At 39.9% G+C, this 13,392-nt stretch overlaps 1 protein-coding gene across 1 annotated transcript in view; it reads right to left on the bottom strand.

The window, feature by feature from the left end:
- Positions 1 to 11,716: 11,716 nt before the first annotated feature.
- Positions 11,717 to 13,392, bottom strand: part of WSCD1 (WSC domain containing 1) — a 41,941-nt gene continuing 40,265 nt past the window's right edge. Inside the window, exon 8 of the mRNA XM_077836798.1 lies at positions 11,717 to 12,069. Within this exon, the coding sequence (XP_077692924.1) occupies positions 11,717 to 12,069 (353 nt within the window). The remainder of the gene's footprint in view (positions 12,070 to 13,392) is intronic.

Below are 13,392 nucleotides of genomic sequence, written 5' to 3'. Positions count from 1 at the left end.
AAGAGACTGAATATTAATACTCTAGGCCTTCATTTTAGGGCATGGGAATAGAACCCACTTCTCTGTTTTGCCATTGACCTGTTGAGTGACCTTGAAAGAGTGATCTTTCTGCCAGATTTGGGCCCCAGTTCAGTATTGTGCATGGTGAACAGTTCCCCACACTTGGCCTGCATTCAGTGCCAGGAGCTGTGGGCCCTTTTCTAAATGGACAGGAAGGACTAGCTTGTTCTCCCGCTAGCTTCAGGGATAGGCTGGGTCTACAAATTACAACCCTCTGTGATCACAGGGCAAGATTCTCGTTACAAGTGTATATCCATTTACTTAAGTTGTATGAATGTGGCCCATAGTGTCAATCCCTTCTGCAAGGGATACAGTTAAAGAAAATGCGTTCACAAGCCTGCATTTATTAAAATGACGTTCTGGAAAACTGTTAAAGTATGCCAGCAAGCAAGATATGGTTCATTTTCCAGCATATTTGATGCTTCATGAAGGATGGAGTTTTACTTCATCTCAAGGAAATGTTCTTGTCACTGGCAAGGTGCTTCCTTTAAATCATTTCCCTACCTGTTTTCTTATCCATTGTGACATGAAAATTTTCTCCTATGAAATGAGCTGTATAATTTGACAAAGAAAATGCTAAGTGCTTCATTTTAGAAGCACTATAGGTTAATGAAAACTTTCAACACCAGAAAGAAAAAGAAGCTATGGTTGTTTCTTCTGTCTTTGCAGTGGTTTTATGGTAACTAGTTGTATTCCAGTCATTGAATAAAAAGGGTATTTCTCCTGACATACCACATTGATGGAAGAGTGACTACAGTTTGCAATAACGTAGCAGTTATCAGGATGAAAGGTGCTAACTGCAAACAGCACCACCAAAATGCAACCAGGTGGACAACCAGATGCAGTCATGCTACACTGGCATGGGAGGAGGAGCTCTGGCCAAGGGTATTGGCAAGGTTTTAATTTTATGAAAACTATCGTGGGTTTCATATTTACTTACCCAAAGTGGGCAGGAACTGGGAGCAGAACTCCATCAATTCCAGTGAAGTTACTTCTGACTTACACTGGATGAAAATGATACCTTGGGCTTTCCAGGTTTCATCTGACTAAACACCATTCCTCCCTCCAGTTCAATAAACCACAGGGGACTCAGGTGACTGAGGCGCTTTTGACTTTCTGGTGATATTAAACAAATTCCAGGGAGTCTGGATATTTCATACCCAGTGGATACAATGTTGAACAAAAATTCATTTACCAGCATTCTTCTCCACTGCCCCTAGGACTGAGTTGTTCTAAGTTGAGTTTTACTGAACATAACAGTTGGGTGGAACAATCTGCTAAATTGTTCTGTTTTTTTAAGTCCATGCAAACGGCACATTCTGTCAATAACTAGTTTAAATTTAAACAGTTTTTCTCTTTGAATTTGCTCTCTGAGTGATATAAAGTAACTTGAATGTTTTCTTAGTATTTACCACAAGACGGAACATGTTCAAATAGGATAGTGACTTCATATGTGTATCATAATACACTAGAGCTACACATTGAAAGGCCTCCTACCATTATCATTAGAGCTGTGCAAAAAAGTTTTTGGTGAATAGTAAAGTCACTGAAAAACTGTCTTTTGGATGCACCAAAGCTATGAAGTGGTTTTGGCCAAAAGAGTGTCATGTTCTGTTTGTTTTTCCTCCTGAAAAAGTCAAAATATTTCATTTCAACTATTTTGAAATTAAACATTTAGGCTTTTAATTTAAAAATTTTGCTATATTTAACTTAAAAACAAAAAGGATCAATAACAATTTTTAAAAAGTTAACTTCTAGTATTCTTTTAATCCATAACAAAATTTATTTTTGTTTTGGTGAGAAATGGAGAGCTCAGTTTTGGTGAGAAACAAACAAGGTTTTTTTTTTCCCCCTGGCTTTCTTGGTTCACTCTCCAAATTGGGGTGGGATGGGAGGGGGATTGATTCAGCTCTCTCCTGTGCACAGTTTCCTTTACCCAGTCCATGGAACAGTTGTGGATCTTTAGCTTTCACTGCCAGTCTGGCATGAATCCCTTATGGAAATATCACATTAGCTGCTTTGATGCACACAGGTTCTTTTATTCTTCCCTTACAGAGTGACAAGTGGTTCCCTCATCACATGAGGGGATATTCATCCCAGTGCAAAGCACTAAAGTCTTTGCACCTAATGTAAGGCCTACTTTGGATGCTGAAACGTTGCATGCACCTTGTGTTGCTCCTTTGCACAGGGGTTCACTTCACCCATAAGGAATTTTCAGTCTCATGTTGACTATCTTTATTTGTTCTGCATAAGGTAGAGTAGCATATGGTCCAAATAAGAGAATAGACAAAGCTTGGAGGTTTAAATAAGAAATGCAAAAAATGAGTAAAAATTGATCATATAAATACAAATATTTAAAAAAAAAATTGGATCTGTAACAGTTCTGTTGCATAAAACATTTCATTATAATGCACTTTAATTGCATATCTTTTCATTTGTGGGAGTGTGGGATAGATGTAATATGCCTTGGACAAAAATAACGATCCATTAACAGCAATCATGCCACACATTTAGAAATGATTCAACTTCTGATGTGGTTCTCTCACTTTCCTGGACACATACTATGAAAGTTACTCTATTAGTAAAGTGGAATTAGTGAGAAACTTAGTAGATAGAAATGGACTGTACTGAGCTATGAACAAGTCCCGACACTAGAAACCATTTAATTAAAAATAAATAGAATATATTTTACAGGTGCCATAAGGGGAGGCAACGGAACAAATATGCAGATAGAAATGCTTCACTAATCCTGAATGTGAAGAAAGTTCAAACAAATATATTGGTCTTTGTCATATTGTACTTTGAGGGGGGAAAATTGAATTAAAATCCTTATAGAATTTGTATGTCTGAAAATTTGTTACAGTAATTAAATGCTAATAAAATAAGAGATTAAAAGGATAGCTTCCTTTAAAGACTACTCTCAACTATCAAGGTCAGAAGGAAAGGATCATTCTAGCTGGATAAATGTCATAACTGAAACAAGCAGTAACTCAATTTTCTATATTTGAACATCTCATTATAATCCATGCCATTGAAAGACATATTAGGTTCCAGAGAGGTGACACAAGGTCTCCTGCTGAAAATCCAGCCTTTAATTATTTTATGGAGGTTAATGTGGCTATAGTGGAGTAGTAGCTTGGACTTAACAGTGAATAATAGATTGCAACAGAAATGAGTTTAATGGAAAATTAATAAGGCAGCACGGAACAGTTGGAATTAAATATGAAGGCTGGTGATGACAGGGAGGAGAAGTCTTGAAGCTCAGAGTTTGCAGGATCTTCCCAAAGGTCACATTTCTTAGGTGGTTTCCCAGAGGTTCCACGGCAGGATGCAACTAGCATCATACATAAATTTTAAAAGACGAATATTTCAAAATGAAACGAAACCACTATGCATCCTCTGCAATGTCGGCAGAGTCAGGTTATCACTGTCAAAACATAACATTGCAAAACTTACCTGGTTTTCCTTCCGTAAGAACTGTAACAGAGAATGTTGGTCCATTAGAGGAGGCTACAGGCCAAGTGCAGCCCTGATCCTGGTTGAGTCCCAAACTGCGGGATTCTTGGGAAGTGTGGTTCATAAAAGTCGAGATACCCAGTCCTGCCCTCCCACCAATAGAATGACACTGTTCCCAGGCAGTGCGTTAGCAGGTGGTAAGCCATGTACAGGAGTTTGCTGTTTCCTGTTTTCCCCACAGGAAGTGCCATACTGAAATAAACACAATAAAAGCCAAACTAAACAATATTCACTTTGTTTTGAGTTCCATTAAATGCTTGAAAGTCAGCCTAGGTCCATCCAAAGGCTTGGTCTTTCAAGAGCTTGGTTTGGCAAGAACTTGTCCTGACAGCTGTCCTACAGCTTTAACATTGGATTTCAGCCTGCTTGACCTGCCACTGGTGTCGCTGCAGCATTGCAACCCCCAACTCTATATTGCACTCCATTTGTAGGCGTGGAGCTTACCTCGGTTGTAGTACAGTGGTGCAAATAGCAACTACATCTGTCTATGCTAAGGTACATGTTTGTCAGGAATCAGGGCCTGCAGCAGAGCCAGTTTCTTGGCAACCTGATGAGTGCAGTTGGCTTGCAGTAGCTGATAGCTCCTGTCTCAGACCAAGCCTTGCCCCGGCCTGGCCTAGCCTTGCCTTACTTCAGGTAACCCAGCTCTGACTCTTGACTCCAATTCCTGACTCGTGACTATGGCTCTGCCCCTTGGCTCTGGCATCTGGCCTATGACAGACCTTTTGGCTCCTATTCCTGGCTATTGGCTCCTGGTCCAACCACTGGAGGAGTCAGGCCTAAGCCCTAGACACGACCACTCACATCTGATCTCTGCGAATGTGTGACTAGCCAACAATGGCTGTAATCGGAGCCAGTGCGATTTGGACTAGGCCTAAATCATTAGAAATGTGTACAAGGCCAGGTCAGCCTTAGTGGTTATGGCTGGAGTTTTGCTTGCAGTTCTTGGGTCCATCCGAGTCTGAACTAGAGATGAGAATGGGGGAAACTATGATCCAATGTGAAACGAAGACACTCAGAAACAGATGTGACCCAAACCCTTCACAACTCTGCTTCCAGACTAAACTGAAGCTTAACAGAGTAATGGGCAAGATGTTGTAATTTGACTGAGGGAAGCTTACTTTGAAAGCATTTATGGCTGCAACTTTTGTTTAAAAAAATTGAAACTTTTTTCCTTTCATATAGAGCTTGTGTTTACTTTTCTGCTTATGAATCATCATAGCTTTAACTTCCTGAGGAAAATCTGAGAGCTCGGGGAATTGAATGCGTGTTGTTACTTCTAATAGGCTGGTTATGAATACAAAATAGGAAAGAATGTGTGGTGAACATCAGCATAGTTTTTTATGGCATAAACACCTATTTTTCTAACTAAAACATCCTGGTTAATTAAGGTCCAAAATAATAAGCCTAGAGCTTGGAGAGTATGGGAAAACCTGCCTTGTTAGGGTTGCTTCCTGCTTTTTAAAATTGAATAGAAAGTTCTTCTTTGTAAGCTTCATGAATTTCATTGAAGTTGATAGAAAGAAAGCAAATCAAGTAATTCAAATCCAAAACACTCTGGCTTCTTTGCATCACTCCAATGTTGCAAAGCAGCTGCAAACACATCCTAATTGACTGGTTTTGCCAGGTTTATGGCTGACTTGCATCACTGAACTGGCATGGGGCAGGCAGGTTGTACACATGAGTCTGGCCCTACGTTCACATCTTAGAGTTTTTGGGGTAGAACAAACCTATGGAATCTTCAATTTATGAATAATACAGCATTTGTACTATACATAGATTCTGGTTGCTGAGCTTAGGTTTAGTGCATTATTTTGCATTGCTGAAGGTGAACTGAAAATTGCATCTGCATGGTTTTCAGCCCTTTTCTTATGTTAATGTAACCTTTGAGAGGGCTCACTCATCTGAGATGATCCCTAAGTAGACCCTTAGAACTTTATCAATGGTCCCTAAGCCAAGGCTGGTGCATACTTGTGAGGGTGAGATGCAGAAGACAACTGCATCTGATGCTGCCATTTTGTCTGAGTTCTGTAAGTCCTGATCCAAAGCCCACTGAAGTCAATGGGAGTCTTTCTGTTGCATGGATTTTTTTGCTCTCTCTCCAGAATGGATCCTTTCTGTTAGTTGTTGAATTCTGATGATTGAATTTACACCTATGTATGTTACGCACTAATGTTACTTTGAGTAAAAAGTCAAGTGGTCAATAGGCTATACAGATCTTATTTGGTAGCTTCTTTCTCAGTTGCTGACTGTACTGATTCTTTTTTTTTTTTTTTAAATCTTTACCTGCACTGAGGTCAGAGAAAACTGTAACCCTGGGTCCAGGGAAGGAAGGCCAGGTTAACTTGAGGCCTTATCCATCTCTTCTCACTTACACCAGTTTTATGCCAACATACCCTAGTTGGGCTCAATTCTCTGTTGCCCTTCACCTTGGGTAGTCGTTCACATCAGTGCAAAATGCCATCATGCTAATCTGATAGGTTGTTATACTCACTTTACAAGAGTGTACATGGCTGCACAAGGTGCAGAGCAACAGCGAATTGGGCCCACTTAATTCCACAGAGCTACTTCTGATTCATACCTGAGTTAAAGAAGCGAGCCCACGCTGAGTAAAGGTGCACTGGCTGGGTCTTATTCATTAGACACGGCAGCTTTCAGATTCTACAGAGCAGTGTAATATTTGTGAATAATTTCATAGCACATAATGCTGTCTGAAAAATATAAGTGCATGATACCCTTGTAGAACACTGTCTGAGATGCATGAATGCATCAACTCATTGCACAGATTGACAAATCCCTGCTTGCTGCTACTTTTTAAAATAATAATAGTAAAAAGGAGAGCCTCTGGGTCCTTCATTTGATAAATGCTGTTTCTCCTGTCCAGCTTCACTAACTCAGAAATTTTAGTTAGAGACTGGCAAATGACATGCCAGCTGCACTTGTGAAAAAGTGCATTTTGGTGCAAGGTGCTAATGTATTTTTGTGCAGGAACAGTTCTTTACATTTGGTCTTAATGCTCTTAATTCATATTTTGCATAAATTAATTTATCCACTGATAAATATGGAGAATGCACTATATATGTCTGTCTAGTAAGATTTAGAGCTGGTCCACACAGGAAAATTAAACCAGAATATGGTGTGGTGTTAATTTAAAGGGGATTAACTATTTCTGACTGACGCGTGGATACTTTAATTCTGGAAAAGGAGTGCCTTATTCTGAATCACTTCCACAGAGCATTCACCATATAGTTAATCAGGAATAGCTCCCTGTATAGGCAGGTCCTAAGTTAGCTAGTGTTACTTTTTTTGGAAAACAAACCCACTTTGGCATGCAAAATGCTACTGCATATTCATACTCTTTAAGATCTAATTTTAGCCAGCTTGAGACTTCATTACAACATGCTCACATAATTGAACGGCTTTCTTCCAAGAGTTTTTGAACTGTCCTATTATTCTTCCTCACTTGCACAGAATTGAAATTATCCAAATGCTTTTCAGTTTTTAAAAAAAATTATGCACAGCTAGAGAAGGAATCCACTAACATTTAATTTCACACCAAATTTTAACCTCAAATCTGCAATGGCTTAAACATATAAGTAACTTTGTACACATGAGAAGCCCAAGTTTTTCAGGGTTGGGGGCCAAACTTCAATGAATAAATCCCACATATTGAAGCCCAAACAGTTATCAGTGGGTGCCAAATATTCATTTGGGTACTTCAGTGACGATTTGCAAATGGGCCTCTTCACATGTGACTTCAACCAATGATAAAGGGAAAAATTTAGTGTGTGCGCCTAAGTATAGTTGCACTACATATACATTCTCCAGCCAGTTTCTGCAAAAATTGATGCAGGTTTTTTCTTTGCTTTGTTAGTGGTAATAAAATATTGGGGAAAATAATAAAAATAAAGATGAAAGTGTTTTTAAAACTAACAATCCCACCCACTCACCTTCAAAACTTCCACTGGCAACTGATTGGCTCGGAGTCTCATTGGTAATATATTGGCCCTTTTGTGTTGCCAGAGAGTTGTAAGAGAGAATCAGGCCTGGAGTATAAACAAGAATCGAGCCCACTGTTCTTATCTCCTCTTGGCCTTGTACCTTGAGTGGGATCATTACATTCTAAAGCTCTGATCCTGCAATCTGCCTCGCATCATAGAGCCTTAGAAGAATAATAGTCATTAGTAGAACTTTACCTTTGCTTTACAATGGCAGTCAGTATCACTATCCCCACTCTACAGCTGTGGAATTGAGACCCAAGGAGGGGAAGTGACTTGCCCAAGGTCACACATCAGGCCCGGGGCAGAGCTAGGAATAGAACCCAGGTTTCCTGTGTTTCAGTGCAGTGCTTTATCCACTGGTCAACACTGCCTTCCACTGGAATCAAGGGGGCTTCTGTGTACACCAGGGTCTGCCTGGGCAGACCAGCTTGAGGAATTGGGGCCTAAACAATTATAGACTAGATTCTTCACTGCCCTGCACCATGTGCACTCATTGCAAAGTGGGCATAAAATGGTACCGTTTTGACTTCTTAGTGTCTTAACGTCCACTTTCCATTTGCCGACACCTTATGACACCATTGGAGAATGTGGTCGACTAAATCAATATGCACTGAAATGAAGACCCTGTATAGTGTTCATAATTTTTTAGAAGTGTCAATATCTTCCCTCTTCTGGAATTATATGGAATCCATGTTTCTCATAACCAACACATTTTAAATCAGTCTTTTATTATTGCTTCTAGGTTAATCACTTCTGTTGTGTTCTTTTGCCCTGATGTAAACGAAAATAGCTGTGTTATAAGCTATTACAAACATGGCTTATAAAATAAACACTGACATAATCTTAATTCAAATGATGCTGCCAGGCCCCTCAGTTTAAAATAAAATTATATGACCTTTGTTACATTGCTGTACCCATGTTCTGGGTAAACGCCACTCTAGCTAAAAAGCTAGTGAGATGGTGGACAGAGAAGATTTAGGATTTCTGAAGTAAAATGGGACTATATACTGCCTTTTGATCTATGAAGCCAATTCTCATTAATGTCTGAGACTGGTGCACGCAGACTGAATTGTTCATACTCCGTATGCATAACTGCTTCCTATTTGGATTTTCATCAGCAGTATTAGTTACCCACTGCTTGAAACAAATTATTATGTGGTGAGTAAGGCTGTGGATGTACTGAAGGTCTGATCCAGTGAGCACTGAAATCAATAAAAGTCCTTGGGCAAGTGACACACTCTGTATCTGTCAGTTCTCCATCCCTAAAATGTGATAGTGGGTATAACTTCCAAAAGCACCTAAGGAAACTAGGCCCTTTTTGAAAATGGGAACTTATGCCAAGATCCTGAAAGGTAAGATCCACGTCACTTAGGTGCTTATGAAAATTTTATCTAGAAATGCTTCCTCTCCCTCACTTTCGGACTGTATGTGCAGCATCTAGAACCATGAAGCCCTGCTTTTGACCAAGAGTTCTGGGCACTACTGTATTCCTAATTTATAAGATAGGAGGAAAGCCTTTCAAAGATCTATCTGTATCCACCATATCTTTATTGGTATATGTTTTAAAGACAACTCTTACTTTCTTTTAGCATATCTTGTTGAGTAAAATACTGAAGGTTACCTGGGTTCCACTTAAAACTAATTAGAATTGAATGGAGCCTCGAAAATCTCTTTGGTCCAGGGACACTCTTCTCTCTCTATCATCCTCCATGTGCCTTAAACTGGATTTGCAGCAGCATAGTTCCATTGATTTCATTTATGATTTACTACTCATGTAAGTGAGAAGAGAATTAGACTTATTGGGCTTCACCGTAAACTCTCTCACATTGGTGTACGTAACAAACAGCTTCCCTGAGATTAATGGAAGTTACACTGGTGTCAACTTCAGAAATAGAGTGGAAAAGCAGGCACATAGTGGGCAGTTTCCTCCATTTCATACCAGAATATCTCTCCTCACTCAAGCAAAAAAGTCTCCATACATTTTTGGTTCCAGCTGAGATGGGACTACTGTGTAGTTAGTTTCATGATAATGAGCAATTCTTCAGAGGAAGGAAGAAAGAAACAAGACAATTGCATGCAGAGCACAAACAAGGAAAACTTATAAAAGATACAGACCAGACTGTGCTTGATTTACTATATTTTTAAAGCATCAATGGTACATACTCAAAGGAGGGCCAGCTCCCTTCATATAAACTGTTTTATTATTTTTTTTTATTAAAACTAATTTTCCATTGGGGTTCGGGGGAATTTTTTAAAGTTAACATGAACAAATACACTGTAGAGTAATACAACCTTCCAGGCCTAGCCCCAAAGCATGTAGGGTGATAAAATGTCTCTGAGCTTCATGTGTGACTCCTGCTGATACCGAGGGTGGCTCTTAGCTGAATGCACAAAGCTAATTGGTGTGATGTTGCTGCATGTGTTCAAGAATTAAATGTAATACACTGAAGGGAAGCATAATGGAATTAACCCCCTCACCCCCAATCCCAACCTGGAAAATCATCCACCTTTCAGGGTACAACAACCATAGTTACATACTGGACCTACGTTGTCTCAAAGGAAAAGTTACTTCATTGCTAACTGTAAATACAGCCCTTAAGAGGTTGGGAGTAAAGCTGGAGATGGCTCTTGAGGACAACAGTGAGCAGCTTAGTCTTTACCTAGAGAGCTTAGACCTCTGGAAGGGGTGAATCTACCCAGGTGGGACTTTTTTTGTCTGTTAAGAGGCCAACAAGCATGCTGTGTGACAGAACGCTGCATGGTCCTCTTCACTCACCATGTCTACTAGCAGCACTGCTCACCCATAGAGCTTCTGTTCTCCCATGGCTGCCAGTGCCACCTTCCCCATCCTCCAACTCATTAGTTTTAATCACTTGACTGTGGCCACTATCCTTGCAATAGAAAAGCACTTTCTTGACTCTTCAGCACTATACACAGCTAAGCTGTGATTTGGGCCCAAATGGCACACCAGGCCCAGTGACAAGACCGACTGTAGAGACCATAAACTTAAAGACAAAGGGTTCCCACTCAGGCATTGAGTGTCACTCGTAACAGAAATGAAATGCTTTGTTCTTCTCTTGATCTCATCAACCCTTCCTCAACCCAGCAAGGATATAATATACAATGGGGCCTTTACCAAGCCTGAGGTATGCCTCTGAATTCGGGGCTGGTTTGAGCAGGATGATATCATGGAGCTTTTTGCCCATCCCTTTATAATGAATCATCATTTTCTCCTGTTGGAAATTCCTTCTTTCCCCTGCTCAGGCCCCTTCTGCATGGGGCTATATATCCTACCACCAAGGGAGACCTACCACTCTCCTTGATTCCAGCCCAAAGAGCTGGAGGCAAGCTGGAGACAGGATGCACCTCCTTCCTGGAGATTATATTAATATCTCCTCTGGCACATGTTTTGAGTCCATATTATGATGAAAACCAAGGTCAGTCTTGAATCAGATCTACCATGCAACAATGCAGTTTCTGACAAGTTAGTGGACCAGTCCAAGCCTAGGTATTTAAGGTGAGCCTTAGACAAGGTTTATCTGACCATTCATATCTCTGTGGAAGTGTTCACTGCAGGTATATTTCTATTTCTCCCTTGCACACAAACAAAAGTCTAATGTGAGGATGTATGGGATGAGTGGTTGGCAACTAGAGAATTTAGGAGATGGGAGGGGAAAATTTTTAAAAAGAAAGCAACTAACTTACTTAAAAGCTTGGATGAAAATATTTATCACCTTTGAGGGTTTTCCATACATATGTATGATGAATTTCCAAATCAAGCACTGCAAAATCTCAAGTTATTCTTGACAGGTATTGCTAGTAGGCAGTAAAGGATGAGAAGAAGAATCCTTTTCCAGAATTAGCAGTGCAAAACTGTTAAATTTGTAGCCGTTTATATAGGGAAGGACACACATAGGCAGACACTAATAGCTTTTTCCTTGGTTTATAACCCAATTTCCGTCCTTCATTGTTTGCCTTTTGAAGCACTTAATGCCCCTGAAGAACATCCAAGAGTGGAGAGAATTTGCATTCCTCAGCAGACTCCAAGAATATCTTTGCTTTTGCTGGTATAAAGCTCTGGTCTCGTATTTATTTATTTTTATTTTATTTTAAAAACACAGCTAACTGCAACTGGGATATCATCTTGGAACATATTCTCTTGGCAGCCCTGTCAGGTTTCTTCTTTTCAGCGCTTCATCCACTGTTAGGATGTAGCTGTTGATAAGATCTTTCATTTCCTGGGTGAACGGTTCAAAATCCTTCTGCCTAGCACCTGACCGCTTGAAATTCCCATCTCTGTTGTTTTCGACGCAGAGCAGTCGGTCCTCTGTCACCGTCATGTTTAGGAATTCCACCATTTCTTTCAGCTTGGGGATGAGATTCTGTTTTAAGTCTTCATAGTGAATAACAAAAAGATGTTTTCCATATTTTAACCAGTCTAAGACGTGAGAGGCCCACCATGAGGCGTAGCTGTTGACAAAGTCTGGCCATTCTGTACATTGGGGAAAGAGATGGGAAGGGGGGGAAATATTAGATTTTATCCACACTGTGTTTTAATAATTTCCCAAACATTCTCCTGGGGCAGCAATAGAATGGGGCAAAATCTGATCTTGCTGAATGGGGCAGCAAAAGTATAAATTGGAGCAGTATTTGTCCTGTTTGTCAGGGACGGCTGACTTCTTTTTGCCTAAGGTTGACCTACAGCTGGTGAGATGATTTTTTTTTTCAAATTTTTGAAATTTCATTTACATTTTAAACATTTTAGTGGAAAATGTTCTCTGTTTTTAAAATGAGCTCTAGTTTCAGCCCCCCACTAACTCTGTGTGTTTGGTCTGAATATGAAAGTTGCTGAGTTTGCATGTTGCTTAGAAAACTTGTTGAAAAATAGAAGCAGAGAAAGGGGTGTGTGTGTGGGGAGGAAATCTATAAAATTTTCAAAAATCAGGGAACAATTACGATGATCTAATCTGACCTGTATAACACAGGCCATAGGACTTCACTGAGCTAATTCCTGCTTGAACTAGAAAGCCTTTGCCTAATTCTTCACAAGTAATACACTGGTATATTGAAACCTGCAGCACATTTATTTACTAGGAGCGATTTATTTTATTTATTTTATTTTATTCCTAATATTCCTATTTATTCCTATTTTATTTTATTCCTAATTTATTTATTAGGAGTGATTCTAATAGAGAGGGCACTGGACAGGAAGTCACGAGATCTGGGTTCTAATCCCAGCTCTACCACTAATGTGCCTGATCTTAGGTAACTCTTTCACCCAGTGCCTCCACTCCACTCCTATCATTTGTGTTGTTTGTGAGATTGTAAACGCATGGTCCTTGGTTGAGCGGGATAAGGGGGAACCAGGGTTTCAGGATAGAAACATACAATGTTGGAGAACCTCCAACAGGGATTGTGCAGTTTGCCCATCCCTTATTCTAATGCTCAGGATATACAAAAGGAGAAGCCCATGCTGAATTCTTTAGCATGGTAAAGTATGAATGTAGCAATGCATTCAGTGGGGAATTTAAAGTTGTCATTTGCTTTGCTAGTTGAAAGTATCAAAAGGAAAATGAAGCATGGTGGCTGCATTTTTAAAACATGTCCTGGGGCTCTGAGTAACGGTCAACAAGTCTTATTATTACTAATCTGTACTACAGTAATGCCTGTAAAATGCATACAAATGTATCCCAACAAATCCTGTTCCATCATATCCTTGATCTTAAACTAATCTTTTTAATATATCTCACCTATTAGATACTGCGGGGGAAATCCTCAGCACAGCATACAGCCTGGTTAAATGGGTTGTGTGCAG

This window comes from Eretmochelys imbricata, chromosome 17, assembly GCF_965152235.1.
Source record: "Eretmochelys imbricata isolate rEreImb1 chromosome 17, rEreImb1.hap1, whole genome shotgun sequence".
In the NCBI taxonomy this organism is placed as follows: Eukaryota; Metazoa; Chordata; order Testudines; family Cheloniidae; genus Eretmochelys; species Eretmochelys imbricata.
Note: the sequence above shows the minus strand (reverse complement) of the source record. Positions and strands in the feature narration are given on the sequence as shown.